Source organism: Triplophysa rosa, linkage group LG4, assembly GCF_024868665.1.
Source record: "Triplophysa rosa linkage group LG4, Trosa_1v2, whole genome shotgun sequence".
NCBI lineage: Eukaryota > Metazoa > Chordata > Actinopteri > Cypriniformes > Nemacheilidae > Triplophysa > Triplophysa rosa.
The window spans coordinates 13,473,777-13,496,813 of record NC_079893.1 but is presented as its reverse complement, the minus strand read 5'-3'; the positions used below and the strand labels follow the sequence as shown (position 1 = coordinate 13,496,813).

At 40.2% G+C, this 23,037-nt stretch overlaps 1 protein-coding gene across 1 annotated transcript; it reads right to left on the bottom strand.

Annotated features, from left to right (window-relative positions):
* Positions 1–458: 458 nt before the first annotated feature.
* atmin (ATM interactor) lies at positions 459–22,718 on the bottom strand. The gene is made up of 4 exons (XM_057330608.1): positions 22,492–22,718; positions 14,440–14,565; positions 12,998–13,197; positions 459–7,740 (listed from the first exon to the last, which is right to left on the bottom strand). Exons 1-4 carry the CDS (start codon positions 22,702–22,704, stop codon positions 6,024–6,026), a joined length of 2,256 nt encoding a protein of 751 aa, XP_057186591.1. The 5' UTR covers positions 22,705–22,718; the 3' UTR covers positions 459–6,023.
* Positions 22,719–23,037: the final 319 nt, after the last annotated feature.

Here is a 23,037-nt window from a genome sequence, read left to right as displayed (position 1 = left end):
ATTGCTACGCCACAATAAAGAATGCATATCGCTCTGTCCCTAGAGCAGCATTAGGACTGTCTGATCACTGCCTGGTTCACCTTATCCCAGCCTACAGGCAGAAACTAAAAGCTGCCAAACCTATGGTAAGGACTGTTAAAAGATGGACCAACGAAACAGAGCGGGCCTTACAAGCCTGTTTCGAGTGCACCGATTGGAGTGTTTTTGAAGCTGCTACCAGCGATCTGGACGAGCTCACAGAGACTGTAACATCATACATCAGTTTCTGTGAGGATTTGTGCATTCCTACCAGGACTTCCTTAAAATACAACAATGATAAACCATGGTTCTCAGCAAAACTCAGACAGATTCGCCAAGCCAAGGAGGATGCCTACAGAAAATGGGACAAAGTCTTGTACAAGCAGGCTAGGAACACATTGACAAAGGAGATCAGAGTGGCTAAGAGAAACTACTCTAAAAAGTTGGAAAACCGGTTTTCAGCCAACGACCCTGCGTCTGTGTGGAAAGGCCTTAAAGACATCACCAACTACAAGCCACCATCCCCCAATTTTGCAGGCAATCAACACCTGGTCAATGATCTGAATGACTTTTACTGCAGATTTGAAAATGCTAACTTTACACCTCACACCAACTCTGACATTCTCTCTACACAACACCTATCACCTTCAGTCACCCCACCTCCTGCACTTCAGATCAGTGAAGAGGATGTGTGCAGAGTCTTTAGGAAACAAAAGACAAGAAAAGCACCAGGCCCAGATGGTATCTCCCCAGCCTGTCTTAAAAGCTGTGCTATTCAACTGGCCTTCATCTTCTCTCAGATCTTCAACAGATCACTGGAGCTGTGCACAGTTCCTTCCTGTTTCAAGTGCTCCACCATAATCCCCATCCCAAAGAAACCCAAAATCACAGGACTGAATGTCTACAGACCCGTCGCTCTCACATCTGTGGTCATGAAGTCATTCGAGAGACTGGTACTGGCTTATCTGAAGGACATCACAGAACCCTTACTGGACCCCCTGCAGTTTGCCTACAGAGCAAACAGGTCTGTTGAGGATGCAGTTAACATGGGGCTGCATTTTGTCCTGAAACATCTGGATAGACCAGGGACCTATGTGAGGATCCTGTTTGTGGACTTCAGCTCTGCTTTCAACACCATCATCCCATCACTGCTCCAGACAAAGTTAACCCAGCTATCTGTTCCTGGCTCTATCTGTCAGTGGATCACCAGCTTTCTGACAGACAGGCAGCAGTTAGTGAGAATGGGGAAACTCACATCCAGCACCCGCACAATCAGCACTGGCGCCCCCCAGGGGTGAGTTCTCTCCCCACAGCTCTTCTCCCTGTACACAAATGACTGCACTGCCCAGGACCCTTCTGTCAGACTTATGAAGTTCGCAGATGACACCACACTCATTGGCCTCATCCAGGATGGTGATGAGTCTGCGTACAGACAGGAGGCTGAGCAGCTGGCTGTCTGGTGCAGTCATAACAACTTGGAGCTGAACACACTTAAAACAGTGGAGAAGATTGTGGACTTCAGGAGAAACCCCCTTTTACTCAGCTGTCATAGAGTCTGTCCTCATCCATCACTGTCTGGGGTTTGGCTCAGCCACAAAGTCAGACATCAGAAGACTACAGAGGACGGTTCGGACTGCTGAAAAGATCATTGGTGCTCCCCTGCCCACCCTCCAAGAACTGTATACATCCAGAGTGAGGAAAAGGGCTCAGAAAATCACAGTGGTTGAATTCTTGTTAAATTACACATACTATGTAGTCTAAAATTTAGCTTTGCTCCAGAGACTTTCAGTGGGGTGTACTCATTTTTGCATCACCCTAATTTGAGTAAAACTGAAAATTTTGTTCTCTAAGTTATATTATAAACCTTATGTTATAAGTTAAACAGATTATATATAAAACTTAGTCTTGTCAACATTTTGGAAATTGATTTTGTTCATTGAGATATTGTTTAAAATGTTACTTCTCAAAGGGGGTTTATTTACGCTGAGCACTGTATACTGCACATAAACATGACGGATACATTTTTAAATTAATGTTTTGATAAAATTTCGAATTAATTAATTCTTATTCACATTATTGCTTATTTTCTATTAAGCCAGCTATTCAAGAATACAAACTTTTAATGCAGTGATTTATATCTAGTTGGACTTTGTAAAGCAGAACAACGGCTTCTGTATTATAGAGAAATATTAAATAACAAGAGTGAGTACACACCTCACATTTTTGTAAATATTTTATTATATCTTTTAATGTGACAACACTGAAGAAATGACACTTTGCTACAATGTAAAGTAGTGAGTGTACAGCTTGTATAATAGTGTACATTTGCTGTTCCCTCAAAATAACTCAACACACAGCCATTAATGTCTAAATCGCTGGCAACAAAAGTGAGTACAACTCTAAGTGAAAATGTTGAAATTGGACCCAATTAGTTATTCCCTCCCCGGTGTCATGTGATTTGTTAGTGTTACAAGGTGTCAGGTGTGAATGTGGAGTAGGTGTGTTAAATTTGGTATTATCGCTCTCACTCTCTCATACTGGTCACTGGAAGTTCAACATGGCACCTCATGGTAAAGAACTCTCTGAGGATCTGAAAAAAAAGAATGGTTGCTCTACATAAAGATGGCCTAAGCTATATGAATATTGCCAAGACCCTGAAATTGAGCTGCAGCACGGTGGCCAAGACCATACAGCGGTTTAACAGGACAGGTTCCATTCAGAACAAGCCTCGCCATTATCGAATAAAGAAGTTGAGTGCACATGCTCAGCGTCATAACCAGAGGTTGTCTTTGGGAAATAGATGTATGAGTGCTGCCAGCATTGCTGCTGAGGTTGAAGGAGTGGGGGGTCAGCCTGTCAATGCTCAGACCATACGCCGCACACTGCATAAAATTTTTCTGCGTGGCTGTCGTCCCAGAAGGAAGCCTCTTCTAAAGATGATGCACAAGAAAGCCCGCAAACAGTTTGCTGAAGACAAGCAGACTAAGGACATGGATTACTGGAACCATGTCCCGTGGTCTGATGAGACCAAGATAAACTTATTTGGTTCAGATGGTGTCAAGCATGTGTGGCAGAAACCAGGTGAGGAGTACAAAGACAAGTGTGTCTTGCCTACAGTCAAGCATGGTGGTGGGAGTGTCATGGTCTGGGGCTGCATGAATGCTGCAGGCACTGGGGAGCTACAGTTCATTGAGGGAACCATGAATGCCAACATGTACTGTGACATACTGAAGCAGAGCATGATCCCCTCCCTTCGGAGACTGGGCCGCAGGGCAATATTCCAACATGATAACGACCCCAAACACACCTCCAAGACGACCGCTGACTTGCTAAAGAAGCTGAGGGTAAATGTGAAGACCTAAACCCTATTGAGAATCTGTGGGGCATCCTCAAACGGAAGATGGAGGAGTGCAAGGTCTCGAACATCCACCAGCTCCGTGATGTCGTCATGGAAGAGGACTCCAGTGGCAACCTGTGAAGCTCTGGTGAACTCCATGCCCAAGAGGGTTAAGGTAGTGCTGGAAAATTATGGTGACCACACAAAATATTACTTTGGGCCCAATTTGGACATTTTCACTTAGGGGTGCACTTTTGTTGCCAGCGGTTTAGACATTAATGGCTGTTTGTTGAGTTGTTTTGCGGGGACAGCAAATTTACACTGTTATATAAGCTGTACACTCACTACTTTACATTGTAGCAAAGTGTCATTTCTTCAGTGTTGTCACATGAAAAGATATAATAAAATTTCACTAAAATGTGAGGGGTGTACTCACTTCTGTGAGACACTGTATATGCATATTAAGAACACATTATGCACATTAAGTATAGTGTATACAAATCAATAAACATACATAAGCAGTTGCATTACAAACATAAGTATCTATTGCATAATGCTTGGGTGGCATCAACATATGAAATACAGAACTATAAAAACCGGCAGCTCCTGTCCCAAATAACAACAATGGGACAACAAGTGTGATCGACTTTACGCGGCGCTGCGTAGACTGATCAGCATATGACAACAAGTGTGGTCGACTTTATGTGGCGCTGCGTAGACTGATCAGCGTATGACAAAGTACCGCGAGAGTGATTAGAAAGCACAGCTTGCTCTTTCTGGCGTGATGACCTTAAGTCTGTCCCAAAATGCACTCCCATGTACCCTTGGACAGGGCCCAAGTCGCTGTGTGTCGCTTGTCTCTTGCTGTGCAAATGTTAGAAGGCGTTCCTAGCTTTGGTTGTCCTAGAAACAGTTTAAACAAACCGTCCAGAAACTGAACGGAGATGGATGACGTGAGCTCCACTGGTGTACTACAATTGGTAGTCACTCGTAAAAGTCGAACAATTCTTAACTTTTGTCGCTTGACTCCCGACAGACAGTGACTATTGGTGACAGGAAGTGGGCATGTCCACTGTCGCTCGTGTTGGCGACTCTCCATTGAAATGAATGAGATCGGAGCTGCTAGTCGCTGGGGGTTTGAACAGTGCTATTGCTATTCGTGCTACTCTTCGGAAAGCAGCAAACGGGAACCTTAAAAAAACTCACTTATGACTTAAAAACTAGGAAATTCATCATTATAAATAACTGCAAGCAGTGATAACAGGCCCAAGCACTACCGTGGTCTCGCTACACAGGGACCCTCAGAAAACAATGTACAGGGTATGTGCATTTAAGTGGGTACATTTCAAGGACCTATTTTAAAGTGTTGTTCCTGCTGCCAGTTGGTGGTGCCATGACTGTGACCCACAGTTTTGCTAAGGAAGCATCACAATGCTACAGTGATTACTGACATTCTCATGTTGCAAAAATTTCATTATATACAGTACAAGAGTACAAATAACTAGGGTATTTAGTTAAAATAACACATAGCATAACAAAGGCGCTTTTTTGTCAATTAAGTTTTAGGAGTAGTGAAAACGCTGGTGATTTTATAACACTCAAAGATAAAACTGCATTACCAAGTAAACACGCACACACAAACCTAACAAAACATGGAAGGTTATTATGCTTTTTTATTAAAGCAACACCTGACATAATTTTAGAGACATTATTTTAATAGTAGAACATCTCTTAACCGATCTACTGCTGCTGCTACCTGAGCAGCTTCATAGCAGTTACAACCACACTCTAAGTCACAGCCACGCCCATACTCTGCCTGCGGAAGAGTGCAACGTGACAGGAGGGTGAATAAATTACAGAATTTTTATGAACTATCCCTTTTTTAAGATGGGTAAACTCAATACTGAAAATTGACAACATTATAATACATGCTTTCAAGGTAATATGATTTTTGTTTACTGTAAACAAGTGCAATTTTCATATTTAAATACAATACAGTACAGAATGCAAATCATAGTAAACTGCGTTTTTAAAAGAAAATGAAACATGCAAGTGTGCATTATCAACTGATTCTATGATGTACGATAATTAAAGTTCTGATGACAAAACAGTATGCAAAAAAATTACAGTATGCAAGACCAAGAAACAAAATGTATTCAGTGTCAACAACTAGATTGGTCTAAAGCATTGTACAGTACTAATAAACACAAAAGTCTGCTTTATACAAGCAAACAGTTCAATGACAATAAAACACCCACAATGACTATTAGACTAAACAACAACTGACATTAAAGTATAACCGCAGAACAGAGCCTTTAAATAATTTTATATAATGATCACATCTGATTTCTTTAATTGGATCACAGAGAAAATGTAGTACCAACAAAGCATCCAAACTAGAGTCTGTTAACCATCCTCATTGAACAAATACAAGGTAATATGCCTGCAATGAAAATAAACTACATAATGACGCTGAAGTGAAGTGCTGCAATGCTTATGCAAACATCTTTAAGAAACATCCATATACATTACCTTATTTATGAGTGTCGAAATTTTTACAAGCATGCTGAATTAGAGCATGCAGCTCTACCACCTATGCTGTAGGAAATGACAGAAAGGACTCTTCCATAATCTTAGTCAAATAACAACCACCACTTTGATAGAGCCCTCAGCTTTTTGATTTCCCAGCATTTGGAAACAGTGAAATAAGCTCCTCACATGTCTGCGTTTCCACCGAGCTAAAGTGAGACTCCACGTTCCAAGCCAAATCTGCTGAAAGAAAGTCATCCACTGCTGTTTGGGTCTCGTTACTAGTGTGGAAGCGGTGTCCCAGACTAGTAAACGAACTGGAGATGGTCTGGGTTTTGGCGCTACTTAGTCTGGCCTGTCCTTCATGAGTGCAGGGCAGGGGCAGCAGTTCGGGCCTAATGTCAGTTTGTGTCTCTGTGTCCGAGGACTCTGTGCTTATACTGAAACTAGTTTGCCTGAGGATGTTGCTGAGGGGCATGTGCCCACTTGTTTCTAATAGGAAGTTGAGGTCTGTCTGGGTCTGGGTATCAAACATCTCAAGCTCCAGATCATTTGGTTGCACCCTTGTTGCCACATCACTATTGTGTCCATCACCCAGGTTGTCAAAGAGCAGAAAGTCAGTCTGTGTCTCAATATCTAAGAGTTCCAAAGTTGTTTCTGCGTTTAAGCCACTTTCTTCTGTCTGAGTCTGAATGTGTGCTGCATTAAGGAACTCCTCAAAATCAAAGTCAATACTAGCATGTTGTGGTTCATGCACAGAAACCAAACCTGAAGTACAGCTTGAAGATACTGTACCCAGGCTGTCTGAAAGGATGTTCTCAAGGTCTCTGAAAAGTATCATAGTCTGAGTCTGGTTGTCTGCCACTGTGTTTTGGTGTAAAATGTCATTCTGGGCCCTAAAACACATGGATGAGGCAGTCTTGTCTTCAAAAAGTCCAGCATCAGTGTTGGCCAGGGGATCCTCCAAACCACTGGTTCTGAAAGAAGAATTAAATGTTGATGTCTGAGTGGAGACATTAAGTGTACCAGTATCGAAAAGATCTGTGCACATAGCCTGGTTCAACTGGCTTTTATCAAATGGGGCTACAGCAGAAGAGCTTGTCTGTGTTTCTCGGTTCACATTGGCAGAAGAGAAACTATAAACATCTGTCTGTGCTCCAATGGAGGACAAGGCTCTGATCCGAGAGGGTAATGTCTGGGTTTGCACACTGACAGGCAGCTGAATTTGAGCGCTCACACTGATGTCTGTTTGAGAGCAAGATGACACAGAGGCCTCACAGCTGGGGGGAACATTCACTGGTCCAGCTTCCGTGCTGGCCCTGTTAAGGTTTGAGATATCCGTTTGAATGTTTGTAGAAGTGTCTTTGCCGCTAGATTCAAGATGGATAACTAGATCTCCAACGAAGGCAGGGTCCTCAAGATTGACCTGTATTCCTGTGCTAATGGTTTCAGGGCAAGATCTAGGTACAGGGAAAGTGTCTTTGAAATTCAGAACTGACGGTTGTAAAAGGTGCACAGTGCTAACAGACCCTTGCGCATCTACAGCCAAGACCAATGATCTCACAGCACTACTTTCTGTAGAGGGAAGGAGGATGGGCAGATGTGTAAGTTGCATGACAGGAACATTGACTAGAGCTACTTTGGGTTTGGGGAGTAGGAGCTTCTGAATATTTCTTGGGTAGTTACGTTTGTGTCGTGCGGTGTCTGGGACTTCAGAGACCCATTCAGTAGAAACTGTTTCTTCATTGAGACTTTTTTTCTCAGAGTCTGGCATTTCATACATTTGTTCGTTGGGCAAAATGTTTGTTGCGTTTTTTGCCAATCTTTCCATTTTCCTCTTTTTTACAGGTGGATACCTGTAAGAAAGACTAAAATTGATACTCAGCATTTCAGGAATTAAACAGTACAATGATGGTCCTGACATAATATAACAATGTGTTACTGCGAGAATGATTTATTTATAGTGCAACCTCTGGGTTTAATACATACAGTACTTAAGGCTATATATTAATTTATGTAAATACATGTTATCTGACAATTAAATTCCATTGGCTGGACCTTTTATCACCTTTTTCAACAGAGTTGTTCAGTGCATTTAGGCACATTATATTTTGTACACAATTTCATATATACATATAATTTAAATGTTTTATTTATTTATATATGGCTGACACAGAATACACAAATGAGTTCTGTTAAATCAATGCAGTAATTAGGGATGCACCGAATGTTTGCCAACCAAAATTATTTGTCCGGAAATGAAGAAAACTGCATGTTCAGAGAGACACGGCGCAGGACTTGCAGTGCATTTAATATAAGTACAATTTGAAAAATAAACTTTGGTGTACGTCAGATGGGTGGCATGCACAAAGTTCCCTGTACTAAACAACTTGTCAACACTGAGAAAAATGAATCTGTGGGTTTGTAATTGTAACAAAAAATAAAATAAATCGCAACATTGCCAAAAAATAAATCTTTGTTTGGTATTTTACTTTGATATTTTGAGTAACCAAATCATTTGTTGCACACAAATATTTTTAAAAATTAAATGTTGTAAACATGACAATGCTTTTTAGATCTGTGCCTTTTCAATATACTATTTAAGTTAAATTTACTTAAAAGTTAGATTAACTTTAACATAGACATGACTGGGCAAAGGATTTCCAGGCATGCTTTGCATGACACAGAAAAATAATAAAAATGTCGAATTTGTGTGTTATTCAATGCATTTTAAGCATAACAAGAGAAGTAAGAGTCTTCTTAAATGTGTGGTACTCTGATTTATTGGTATATAAAGAGTTTTGGTTTCATTGGTGGTTTTAAGAGGTTACCATTGTGCTGAAGAGTAGAGTGTTGTTCAGAACACACGCGTTAAAAATAGTTTTGAATATTGCCATGATTTAAAGGCATTATATTAGATATGCTAATGCTGTGATTACCACTTCTTTGTTTGGACTGTCCTGTGATAAACAGTGCCAGAAATGTGAAACTGGTAAATATTAGGCTGCTTAAAAGAGGATAGACAATGTTTGGTGAACATAAACAAAGTTTGTAAACTTAGAAATCTAATAGGAAATACAAAATAAAATGAGTTCAGGCTACTCAAAAAGTTGATGCAATTAGGGTGCGTTTATATTTGGCATTAACATGCGACCTGTATCTGGATGTTGTCCACATACACATTGAAAAGACAAGTGTACACGCGCTTCTGATCGGAATGTCATCCGATCAGCGTGTCCTGATCAAGAGGTAGTCGACGACACATTGTGATCAGATCTCAGTGTAATGTAAATGCAATCCAGACAGTATATCTATACTGTATTTACCGTCACAACTTCACAGAAAACCCCGCCCACTGTCATTAATCTCTCGTCTGTCCGAAGCCTGTCAGACTGCGGAGCAGATGACAAATACAGAGGAAAGTTTACTCTTGCTCACGCACTCTTGCACAGTCGTTCATTTTGTCACAAAATGATCGTGGATACTTTATTACAGTGTATCATAATTTGCAGCCTACAGAGGGTGTATGTCAAATCACACGAGATGTTTTCTTGACCACTTCAGCTTTATCATCACATAGGCTATCTGTGACCGCCACGAACGGGTTTTACTCGCACACACAGCGCCACTGGTGTTTTTAAACACATCATTGGTTTATTTTCATGTCACAGACACGAATAGCAACACTATACCAGCTTGTTTCCAACATATAGGCTACTTGTGTGTGTGTGTGTGTGTGTGCGTGTGTGTGTGTGTGTGTGTGTGTGTGTGTGTGCGTGTGTTTGCGTGTGTGTGTGTATTTACTGTATAGCATACGCCGTAATATACTCTCTGGTTTCCTGCTGTCCCTAGGGCTGCTGCCGTGTCTCGTACCGTCCCCGGAAGATAGCTTGAAACGGAGCTCTGAATACACCGTATATATCATTTACACACAGAAACGAGATTGTATAGTGTTGCTTATAGCTGATGTTAGTAAACATGCTATTTAGGGCGCAGACAAAGAAATGACACGCTGTCACTTTTATCCGAATAGACGAGAACGATGTAAGTGGTCGCTTTTGATCATAGTAACTTCGGCCTACTTATGTGATTATTTTATGTGTCCGTGACATGAAACAAATGATGTGTTTAAAAAAAACGTTAGTCTCTGTGTATGTGTGTGCGTGCGCGCGCGCGCGTGAAACCCGCCACAGCTCAAGTACAAATCTTGTGTCATTTTACAAACGTCCACTGCTTATACTTTCACATAAAAGATCATTAATCGTTTTAACCATGGTTTACTTCCCACCGCTGCCTCGAGTTCAACATGGCTGCGTATCAAATCTGTAACATGCTCATCCTCCCCGTTATACGTGTTGTGTGAAATCTCCCCACACCGGGGCTATTTTTAAATTGCAGGCTTATTAAAATAATGGGCGGGAAACTATAGAGATCCGATCAGTTATCCAGATGTGGAAGCCACATGTTGACAAGTGTAAACGCGCTGTGTCCTGATTGTCTGAAGATCCGATCTGCTTGTTCGGATCACCAAGATCGCATGTTAATGCTAATATAAACGCACCCTTAGTTGTCTCAATTAATGCAAATAGTTGACTCAATTTTATTGAGTAAATCAGGCTCAATATTTTTTACAGTGAAGTTATGTCTGTGCATCCCAACCACGAGTGAACCTTCTGAGAGAACAGTCAGCTTTTGTGGACAGAGTTTAGGAAGAAGTGAACTGAAATGGTTGTCAGTCAGCATTAGCGTGCATTGCTTTCATAGATATTGTTCTTTTAATAATTTTGCAGTGTAGCCTATAATCAGCAGTTTTTGTTTATTCGTATTTTAGGCTTATACACTGCGTTCCAAATTATTATGCAAATGATATCTTTCTCTGGTTTTCCTAATTTGTCGATGCAAATGACAGTCAGTATAATTTTCAAGTAATCAACAGTTAGGGTACATTTGGAATTTTATTGAACAAACCTCCCACTGACAACAGTATTTATTTAAAAAATGAAAAACTCAAAATGCACTGTTCCAAATTATTATGCACAACAGAGTTTGAAAACATTTCATAGGTTGTAAAAAACTGAAAATGGTCATTTGTTGAATTTGCAGCATTAGGAGGTCATATTTAATGAAATCAAAAGCTATTTCAATCAAAAACATCCTAACAGGGCAAGTTACATGTTAACATAGGACCCCTTCTTTGATATCACCTTCACAATTCTTGCATCCATTGAACTTGTGAGTTTTTGGATAGTTTCTGATTGAATTTCTTTGCAGGATGTCAGAATAGCCTCCCAGAGCTGCTGTTTTGATGCTAACTGCCTCCCACCATCATAGATCTTTCGCTTGAGGATGCTCCAAAGGTTCTCAATAGGGTTGAGGTCAGGGGAGGATGGTGGCCACACCATGAGTTTCTCTCCTTTTATGCCCATAGCAGCCAATGACACAGAGGTATTCTTTGCAGCATGAGATGGTGCATTGTCATGCATGAAGATGATTTTGCTACGGAAGGCATGGTTCTTCTTTTTGTACCATGGAAGAAAGTGCTCAGTCAGAAACTCTACATACCTTGCAGAGTTCATTTTCACACCTTCAGGGACCCTAAAGGGGCCCACCAGCTGTCTCCCCATGATTCCAGCCCAAAACATGACTCCGCCACCTCCTTGCTGACGTCGCAGCCTTGTTGGGACATGGTGGCCATCCACCAACCATCCACTACTCCATCCATCTGGACCATCCAGGGTTGCACGGCACTCATCAGTAAACAAGACTGTTTGAAAATTAGTCTTCATGTATGTGTGGGCCCACTGCAACCGTTTCTGCTTGTGAGCATTGGTTAGGGGTGGCCGAATAGTAGGTTTATGCACAACTGCAAGCATCTGGAGGATCCTACACCTTGAGGTTTTCGGGACTCCCGAGGCACCAGCAGCTTCAAATACCTGTTTGCTGCTTTGCAATGGCATTTTTGCAGCTGCTCTCTTAATCCGATGAATTTGTCTGGAAGAAACCTTCCTCATTCTGCCTTTATCTGCACGAACCCTTCTGTGCTCTGAATCAGCCACAAATCTCTTCACAGTACGATGATCTCGCTTAAGTTTTCGTGAAATATCTAATGTTTTCATACCTTGTCCAAGACATTGCACTATTTGACGCTTTTCGGCAGCAGACAGATCCTTTTTCTTTCCCATATTGCTTGAAACCTGTGGCCTGCTTAATAATGTGGAACGTCCTTCTTAAGTAGTTTTCCTTTAATTGGGCTCACCTGGCAAACTACTTATCACAGGTGTCTGAGATTGATTTCAGTGATCCAAAGAGCACTGAGACACAATACCATCCATAAGTTTAATTGAACAATATAAAATTAAATGTTTACGACACTTAAATCCAATTTGCATAATAATTTGGAACGCAGTGTAATGTTTAAAGACACTTTTTAATGAACTATTTTGATGTAGGCATACAGAGTACATTATATTCTTTCAGCAGTCAGTTATAGGCCTAATATAGGCCATTCAAGAAGGGAGAGCGTTAAATTTAAATTTACTTGTTTTGCTCAATTTAATTTTAAGTTGTACTGTATTGAAAAGGCAAAATATAAAAAAGCAAATTTTCACCATTCAGTTTACGCAATAGTGAATAAGTTGGCTAAATAAATCGAAGAAATGCGAAAAACAGTGTTCAGTATTCGATATTCATCCTTCGGCCAAGCGTTTCATTTTTAACCTGTTTCGGCCAAGAATTTTCATTTCGGTGCATCCCTAGGAGTAATCCAGTTAGCTTCAAATGGTTCACTGTTTTTTTCTTGCAACTGTATCATGACTAGGGCAGGGCAATGTAGAAACTACATATATATCTTCTTTTCCTGTTTTTCCCATTACAGAGTTTTTCACAATCAAAACAGTTACACCCTGTCTACACCGGACATGATGCGACCCGACAAAAAACAATACAACCAATTAGAACCGAATATAATTGTACATTTTGTCCACAATGGATGTGGCATTACAAATGCCTTGTTCTTAATTGGTCTGTCGTGTCACGCCACTCTTGTCTGGTGTAGACAGGGTGTTATACGGTAAACCACAGCTAGAGAATTTCTTCACAAATTAAACCAAGTACCTGTGCTCTTTAGGAACCTCGTGACCTGTTCTGTAGGTATGAGACAGCAGTGCTGCTCTACTGGCATAAGGACAACCACATGTACAGCTATATGTCCTCCCACAATCCTCAGTGTGTCGCCGCAAATCCCACTCTGTGCTGTAGCCATTACTGCACTTCAAACACTTGTGCTTCTTCTCTGCATGCATCTTCATAAAGTGCTGCACCATTAGCAGGATTAGGAAACATATGTGTTAGGAACTGCTTTTATAATAGGTAGGGATGCTCATTTCGGTTAATTTCCCTAGTTTTGGACAATGGAGAAAATCTAAAATAATATAAATCCAAAGCATAAAATAAACAGGCAAGAAAAAAACTGAATTAAATAAATTATGACAAAACGAAAACACAGAAGAACCGGCAAAGTTTATTTTCGTCAGAAAGTTTTTTCATCAAATAAAAGTAGTAGGCCTACCTCAATCCAAAGCTTGGAGTTTTTATTTAATAAAGTAACATGTTTACGTGTTGTGTTGACAGTCTGGAGCTTGTTGACAATTAGACCCATGGCAGAAAACACCCTTTCAGATGGCACGGATGTCCCGGGAATGTAGAGATAACGCCTCGGGAAGCACGTCACATTTGCTTTCCACCATGCAGTCTTGCTAAACATATATAAATCCGATCTGCTATACCACCCAACAAACATTATTTTTTACTTATTCATATTTCACATTCGTATTTTTACGTCACGTCTAAAAGAAGGTAGGGAAACCACCGGTCGCGCCATTTTCTTCTCCTTTCCAAAGCGCACGGGCAGCCGATGATAAGCATCCATGAGATTAGTTTATGTAAAGGATAAATTGATGACTAGCACCGAAATTCCCTTGCAGTAGCTCCGTTATTAGCTTTGCTGAGCCGTATACACGCCAGGAAGACAGAGAATGTCACAGCGCATTGTGAGCGCGATTGTCCCATGTCTACATTTAAAACTAAGAACTTGAGCATGGCTGGCAGTGGCACTCCGTTTGGAGGAGTAAAGCCCTGACAAATGTGGCCTCAACAATCAGATGAATTACACGTGTCCTGTTTCATCAAGTGACTTGCGTGATCGGATTTTAATCTGTCTCGAAAACGTTTCGGAGGGCATTTACACCTAGACGCACGTGTCTGCATGCTCCGTGAGTTAATGCTTAGCATGTTTTTCTTTCACCATACAGAAAACTAAAAACATGTACGATTTAATAGTCATTTAAAGACGTATTATTAAATTATTTTTATTATTATATTATTAATATTATTAAACTTAAAATAACCATACGTTTAACTGATAGTATTAACCGGTCAAAATTTTAACGATCAGTTAACGGTTAACCGGTCAATATGAGCATCCCTAATAATAGGTAATGCTTTTTTATTAAGTTCTTAATAAAAGAATGTCTGAAACAACTGACATTTTGAAGTACCTGTTTAACAAGTGAAAACTGGGAGAAGGGTCTTTTTGGTCCCCTTGGGCAGCCTTCTACTGGGCAACAGTAGATCTTCTGTGAAGCTTTCAAGTCTTTCCTGATTGTAGGATTAACCAGACCTTCCTGGAATTATAAGAAACATACAGTAGTAAGAATTAAGTACTTTCTAAAATAAACACGACTGAAGTTTTGCTTTTGGTAATTAATTAATTCAAGTTTTATTTGCCATTTATTAATGCACAGGCTGTACAAGTGCATAGACATTTTGCGCACAGGTTGACAAGCCCCTCCCCAAGAGAATAGTCAGTCTTCATCACTTGACAACTGCTCTTAGTATCGGAGGGCAGGACTTTGCTAAAGCGACCATATTGAGCTTTGAATTCCCCACATTTATAATAATAGCAGTGGTGCATCTTGTTATTATCTTTGACTAAACTCAAGCCTGTATTCAAATTACACACAACGCCTGTAACCATAGTGATGGACGTAAACATCAAAGATTGCATTCATTAATACATTAATACAAATGATATTTTTTATACATAAACTCTCTTGCAACACTTTAGTTGTTAAAGATGTGCTTTAACTATAGTAAATTATTGTATGATACTTTTTCTTTTATCTGTTGTAAACAACTCATATAAGGAGAACACAATTACTTTAATATCAGTGTTTTGGGGTTGTTTGCTACGGTGGCGCATTGCTGCCACATACATTTTATTTTTTCCACTCAATTATGTCATAATAGCGAGATATGTCATTTTAACTGGATAATATGTCGTTTTACCGGGACAAAATGTTGTTAAAACGAAATAACATGTTGTTAAAACAATATATTCTCGTTTTGACAGGATAGTATGTCGTTTAAACAATATATTTTCTTGTTATAAAGGGATAATATGACGTCTCATAATAATTACACATTAGCCTATTTCATAAAAGTGACATGTTTTCGCCGCAGATGGACATAGGTAAAATGTCATGTTTCGAACCACAGCCTGCTGTACGGTAGCCAACATCAAGATAGCGATTTCTCTTCTGAGTTGCACTCCCTACGGATCCAGAATATTTAATAAATGTTTGACTGACAACAAATCCAGCCTGAACACATTTCAGATGTAGTAGTTTATACCCACGAAGCTTCCCATTAGGGCTGGGCGATGTGACGATGTTATCGTATATCGCCGATGTCTCGCAAATATCCCGATGTCGATTACAACAGACCGATATCAGACAATAATAATCGATAATAATGGAAAATACGCATTATAACATTATCATGCGATGTAGGTTTTAGCGTGAACGTTCATGTTCATATCCACAGGCAGTCAGTAACATTGACAGAATTTTGGAAACACAGTTTTGTTCAGTCAGTTGAATGTGCTGCTGTTATCTGCCGGTCGCTGCACAGATAGACCAAGAGAAAGACGAGCTGTGTCTGCAAAGCAAAACCTCATGCTCACGGGGCTGTACTGGCAACATTTTTCTACTGCATAAAAGCTATGGTTTATCTACGCACTTTACCTCATGAAAGAAGCCACTGCAACACTGGATTGTGTGTATGTGTGTGTGTGTGTGTGTGTGTGCGTGCGTGTGGTGTGTGCGTGCGTGTGGTGTGTGCGCACGCATGCCTGCGTGTTTGGCACCTGGTGGGTTGGCGCAGATTTATCGTCTGTGCAACGTTGCATGAAGTCAAACACACCTGATATTATATTTACATTTAGTCATTTAGCAGACGCTTTACTCCAAGAGTTCTTACAGAGAGTTCAGGGAGCAATAAGCGATATGTCATACAGGAGCAATAATACAATAGGTGCTAATACAAAGTTACTAGTTTCAGCAAAAGCAAAACCAATATCTGTTGAGAGAAAGAGAGAGGGTTAGTGTTTTTTTTTTCATTTGTCTGTCAAGTATTCACAGAAGAGACTGGTTTTAAGTAGTTTTTTGAATGTTGTGAGATATGTGGTTGACCGGACTGAGTCAGGAAGAATGTTCCACCAAGAAGGAGTTGTGAAGGAGAATGAGCGATTTACTGCCCTTTTGAGAAGGCAATACAAGACGCTGCTCGTTTGCTGAACGCAGGGTTCTAGATGGTATGTAGGGGTGTGTGAAATTATGCCAGTGCAGATCCAGTTATATATTCAAGTCACTAATGCTTGCCTACAGGACTGATACGTGCTTCAACCGGTAGCCAGTGGAGAGAGATGAAAAGGGGTGTCACATGAGCCCCATTGGGCTACCAGCTGGAGTGGTTTGATAACCTTTGCAGGAAGACCAGCAAGGAGAGTATTGCAGTAGTCCAACCTTGAGATTACCAGGGCCTGGACAAGGAGTTGTGCCGCATGCTCCGTGAGATAGGGTCTAACCTTTCCAATGTTGAATAAGGCATATGGGCATGACCTGCAATATGATCACATTGAAGGACAGCTGTTTATCAAACTATGAGGTTCCTGGCTGTTTTGGAAGGAATGATTGTGGTCAGCAGCAGGAAGCATCAGAAGCGTCTCGCCTGGGCTAAAGACAAAAAGGACTGGACTGCTGCTGAGTGGTCCAAAGTTATGTTCTCTAATGAAAGTAAATTTTGCATTTCCTTTGGAAATCAGGATCCCAGAGTCTGGAGGAAGAGAGGAGAGGCACAGAATCCACGTTGCTTTAGGTCCAGTGTCATCTGCTGGTGTTGGTCCACTGTGTTTTCTGAGGTCCAAGGTCAACGCAGCCGTATACCAGGAAGTTTTAGAGCACTTCATGCATCCTGCAGCTGACCAACTTTATGGAGATGCAGATTTCATTTTCCAAAAGGACTTGGCACCTGCACACAGTGCCAAAGCTACCAGTACCTGGTTTAAGGACCATGGTATCCCTGTTCTTAATTGGCAAGCAAACTCGCCTGACCTTAACCCCATAGAAAATCTATGGGGTATTGTGAAGAGGAAGATGCGATATGCCAGACCCAACAATGCAGAAGAGCTGAAGGCCACTGTCAGAGCAACCTGGGCTCTCATAACGCCTGAGCAGTGCCACAGACTGATCGACTCCATGCCACGCTGCATTGCTGCAGTAATTCAGGCAAAAGGAGCCCCAACTAAGTATTGAGTGCTGTACATGCTCATACTTTTCATGTTCATACTTTTCAGTTGGCCAAGATTTCTAAGAATCCTTTCTTTGTATTGGTCTTAAGTAATATTCTAATTTTCTGAGATACTGAATTTGGGATTTTCATTAGTTGTCAGTTATAATCATCAAATTAAAAGAAATAAACATTTGAAATATATCAGTCTGTGTGTAATGAATGAATATAATATACACGTTTTCACTTTTTGAATGGAATTAGTGAAATAAATCAACTTTTTGACGATATTCTAATTATATGACCAGCACCTGTATACTTAGTTAGCACCAATCAAGTAAGCTTCTCTGTAGGCTCTGCCTCTTGTACAAAACTATTCCGTGGAATTTCGCAGATTTTCAGAAAAAAATTAGCGCAGAATTAAAAGCCCGCAGTTTCGGTCTGGCCCTACTTGTGATGGGTTAAATAAACTCAATAAACTAAGCTGATGAATGCCCAAAGTGAAATGCAGATCAGCATTGAAGTGTAAATACGCATCAGTCATAACGTTGTTTTTTGCAGAGTTTATTTAATTAATATTGAGTATTAATCAGGGCTCTAGAGCACATGCGACCTAATTTCTCAATGGTGCGACTAAAAAAAATCAGAGGTCGCACCGGTGCGACCAGCCGTTCGAGGGAAAAAAAGTCTCTGCAAAAGTCTCCCTGTGGTTCAACAACAAGACACATTAGGCCCATATCGTGGTCTAAACCAATCAGAGATAGTGAAGGGCGGACCCCCCTCTGATTGGCCGTGGTCCAGATATTCCTGTACGTGTGTGTACGTTTGAAAATGCTGTGCTGCAGTGAGACAGAGAGGTGAGTAGCCTAGGCCCGTCAGATAAACAGAGTGGATGTAGCCGCGGATGATGAGAGAAGATGAAAAGAACGATTGACAACTTTTTCGATAAGAATGTTAAGATAAGGCCTGATCCGTCCGAAAATCATAACCAATGCTCTGACACGCTAGACTGCGACTAAATGGTCTTATTTTGCGACAAATTTTCCTGCCAGTGCGACAAGTTTTTCTTAATGGTCACACTGGTGCGACTGTCAAACTGATCAATATATAATTTTTGCGTATTATAAATTTAATGCGCAGAAATGTTATATTGCGCAAGCTGCGCATTCAGTCACTCACTTTCGTCTCCCCTCCTTCAACCATTCCTTATCTATCAGTGCCCCCGCCCCCAAAGACGTAATTCGCGGGTTACGGGTAAGAGGCGAAGGACCGAAAGAGCAGACGAGTGAAGCGCTCAATCTTGCAAATTAAATAAATATGCAGAATACAAGAATTTCCCCTGCTAAGGTACAAAACAGCAAAGATAACGAAATGTGTTGCAAGTATTGTATGCATGTGAAGCTAATGCAGGAAACACGTGTTTAAACTTTAAGCACTGAACTATTGTATAAAGATCTCTAACAATACTGCAAAGCATACAAAACGATATACATCACGCTAAATACTATTTATTTGTGAGTCGCTATTGATAGAAGCCAAATGTGTATCAATGCAGCTTTCAGGAAGAATAATCACTAAAAGCCTTCAGGTCTCGCGGGTTGTTTGAGGCGCCCAGAGAGTCAGATCACAAAATACTAAACGGAGTTCTCTTTCACACATTCTTACTCTGAAACGGACATATTAACACAAAATAACCTAAAAATTCCCATATTAACAAGAAACCTTGTGAAGGTATTCAGTTTGTTTCGTGACCAAACAGTTGGGAAACAAAACACGTGTTCCAGTATATTGCGCGAGCTCTTAAAGGGGCAGCAGCATAATAAAGATCTCAGTTTATAATGTTCATCAAACAACAACGGACGGGCCCAAAAACACTCACTGATATTAAAGGAATTGTGCTCTCTTATAGGAGTCGATAAAGGAATAAAGGAAGAAAGTAGCTTTAAGAAAGATGTGCTTTAAATATGGTAAAGTGTTGAAAGAGAGTTTACATATAAAATAAAAATAATTCAATCATAAACAATGATTTGTATTAATTTCTAATTGATTTATTAATGTATTAAACACATTTTAATGAAGTTTTAGTGATTCTTTTTTTCTTACCTCACCCCACAACTCTGGTGCTATCAAATTAAGGGCTGGTGCCACCAACTGAATAACTTGGTAGCACCAGTGCCACCTCTCTCAAGTGTTAGTCTAGAGCCCTGCTTTCTTGTAGAATTGTGCTTCAAATAAAGAACTTTATGTTGACCAGATTGTTAGTTAATCATTTACAAGTCAATACTGCCTATATGGACAGCGATTTAAAAAAAAGTGAACTTGTAAAACTGCGGTGTTAAATGCGATGCGGTCGAAAATTTGGGTGCACCTAACTTTTGTGCTGGTGCACCTAAGAAAAAAAGTTAGGCACACCAGTGCAACCAGTGCAAAATGTTAGTCTAGAGCCCTGAACATGCTTCATTTATGAAGAAATTATTTAAGGAAAGCCCATACCTGTGAATAAAACAGCTTTTGATTCAACTGTCCAATTACGTGCAAAAACTTAGTCTAGAGCCCTGTTAATTGATGTCAAACAAAACAGTATGTTTTCATTTCTAGGTCAGCTAATCTTCCCAAATCAAAGAAATTGTGTGTTGTCTTTGTGCATCCCGCAGCTTTCCTATGCAGATTTTATGAGTTGCTCATCTAAACAGGCCAAAGTATTAGACTAATGTGCAATGGACGGGACAAGACGCAAGATACATTCATATTTCTGAAATAAACACGGACCAAATCGGACTGAATCGTTCGAAACGGTTCGCGTCTACAAAAAAACTCACTTTTGACATGCAGAAAACCCATCCGACTCAAAATAAACCAGCCAGTATCGACTTTTCAGTAAATCCAACAGTACACTACTACATGCTGAACTGAACTGTTAAGCACAAGCGGAGAAGCTATTCAAGTTATAGCTATATTAGTTAAGCCGTTCTATCGAACGCTCCGCCTAGAGCGATCCTCGTTCTCGATTCAAGAATCGGTTGCCACAGTTTTCGGATCACCACTGAACCAACCGAGAGCTGTCTTTCGGACACGTCCGATTTGTGAACCTGTTCAACCGGACAACCGGTTCAACATATAAGAAACTACATTTGCAACATGAACATAAACATTTGAACACAGATCACACTTTTTAATGGTCATAAATATTTGTATTTTTATATTAATGTTGCTTAAAATGCATTACAGAAAACGTTTGTGCAGTTGTGCTTTTATGTTAATTATTGTAAAGGTTAAAAATAATTGTTTGTAAAAATAATAAACTAAACATTTATTTGTTTCATAAGTAATCCATGGTGTTTTCATGAACATTTTATTTAATTTCTAAAAAAGATTATATAAATCTAAACATTACGTAATCATCATGTGCGAGAAGCAAACGGATTCCTTGAATCGCTCTCGCAGACTAGAAGAATCTAGAGTCACGAGAACCGTTTCTGTCGGACATGTCCGATTTGTGAACCGTCGGACCGGTTGCCGGTTCGCGAATCGCTTCTTCTGACACGAACCGGTTGCAACAGCTTTCGATTCAGCAGTACACGAAACGAAGAGCTGCTACTTTCGGACAAGTCCGATTCAAAATCTTTAAAAGCAGATAAAAAGCGTCTAAGTCAGATATTTTTATAAAACAGAGGTGTGATACTATAAAACACATTGGAAAGATGTTTAGGACTTTATTACTGCCTTATCACTGTAAGTAAACCAATCTGCAGCACCGTTTACGTTCATGCCACTGCTAGAGCAGTTCTCGCTCTCGAGTCAAGAGCCGGTTGCAACAGCTTTCGATTCAGCAGTACACAAACTGAAGAGCCGCTTCTTTCGGACACGTCCGAGTCGGTCGTGAGTGAGAACCGATGAGCTAGTGAGCATGCGTGATTCACCGTGAGGCTACAGAACAGTGTGGACATCTGATGCTGAGCTAATGTTACGAGCGCACATGAACCGAGGCCTTAACATATATGGAGCAATCTGGCAAAGCGTAAGTTTATTTAATAACACATGAATCGTATTGAATTATGCATGGTCATATAATTTCTGTAAAATGCTGATGAAGATTAATTATTCACTTTTTATCTTTAAGACTTAAAATGTCATAGTTTGCTGCACTTCACTGTGCCTATTTGGGTGCTTTAGTTGCAAAATGTATATGTAAGAAACGTGTCAGATCATGACATGATGTGTTAACTGACAGAAGTTATGATTACTGGTTTTGGTTTATATTTGAATGTGCCAGTGTATTTTAATCCCAGCCGGTCGGGTTAATACTAGAGTCTAGACTTGACGCGTTTCGTCAGGGCGAGTGACGTCATTACGTCAGAGCGTAAGAGAATCGGTGAACCGGTCTTTTGAACCGGTTCATTGAAACGAACTGTCCGAAAGAACCGGTTCGCAGAAAAGAGCCGGACTTCCCATCACTACTGACTAATCAGCAGAATGGGGAGTTTCATTCCCGCCCACATTTAGAGAAGAATATTCAAGCTATCTATTCCTGAACGAAAAACGACAAATCGAGCTGAATTCTTGTTTTTCGTGTTTTTGGAAAAAATAAAAAACAAAAAAAGCCGTTTTCTCATTTTTCAACTTTAAATCAAAAAACGACTGAACGAATGATACATGGATTCGGCTACAGTTTTATCTTTGTTTAACAAATATAAGACTGTATTCAAATGCAATATTTCCTTTGAGTTTTTTGTTTGTCTATGTTCAATTATTATTCACATACCCTAATACTTGAAATGCTGGGATTTGCTTTATCAAAAAAAAAAAAAAAATGTTTTGTCTATTTTGTACCATTTACCATTTTTGTACCACACATCCAACTGTTCATTAAACATTAAATTAATCATAAACCTGCGAAACAAGAATACACATAAGCATACCCCAAAACAAACAGGTTAACGAGTAAAACAAATGGTTTGATGAAATGTTATATAATGTTATACCTTAACCCTGTGAGATTTTACCAGATGCATGTTCAGTGCTGGAGTGTTGGGCAGAATCTTCCCGCATCCCTCTACAGTACACAGGATGTTGGTGCGTACTTCTCTGCTGAGTTCTGTTATCGAGGGTTTTATAATCTCTCTGTTCTGTAAGGACGGCTGCTCGCAGCATTTCTGCATGTTGTGTGGGCTACTGCTGAGAGCAGAAGCAGCCATGATTCAACGTTTTCTTCTTCTTCTGTGGTTTTATAGGCGGGTTGCAAACCAACTGTAAAGGTGCATTCCGCCACCTACTGTACTGGAGTGTGACGAAGATGAGACAGGATTTCTATATTCTGTTTATCAGACCACTATTTCTCAGGAATGTTATTATTGCTGATACTACTTTACTCGATTCCACTCCTGTCTTTAAAATATTTATCAATCTAAATTCTGTAATACCCAAAGCTTGCATATCTCCTATAAGACAAATTCTCTCCTGTTCATATTTCTTACAACTTATCAGAACATGCTCTACCGTTTCTCTTTCCTGACATACACTACATAAAC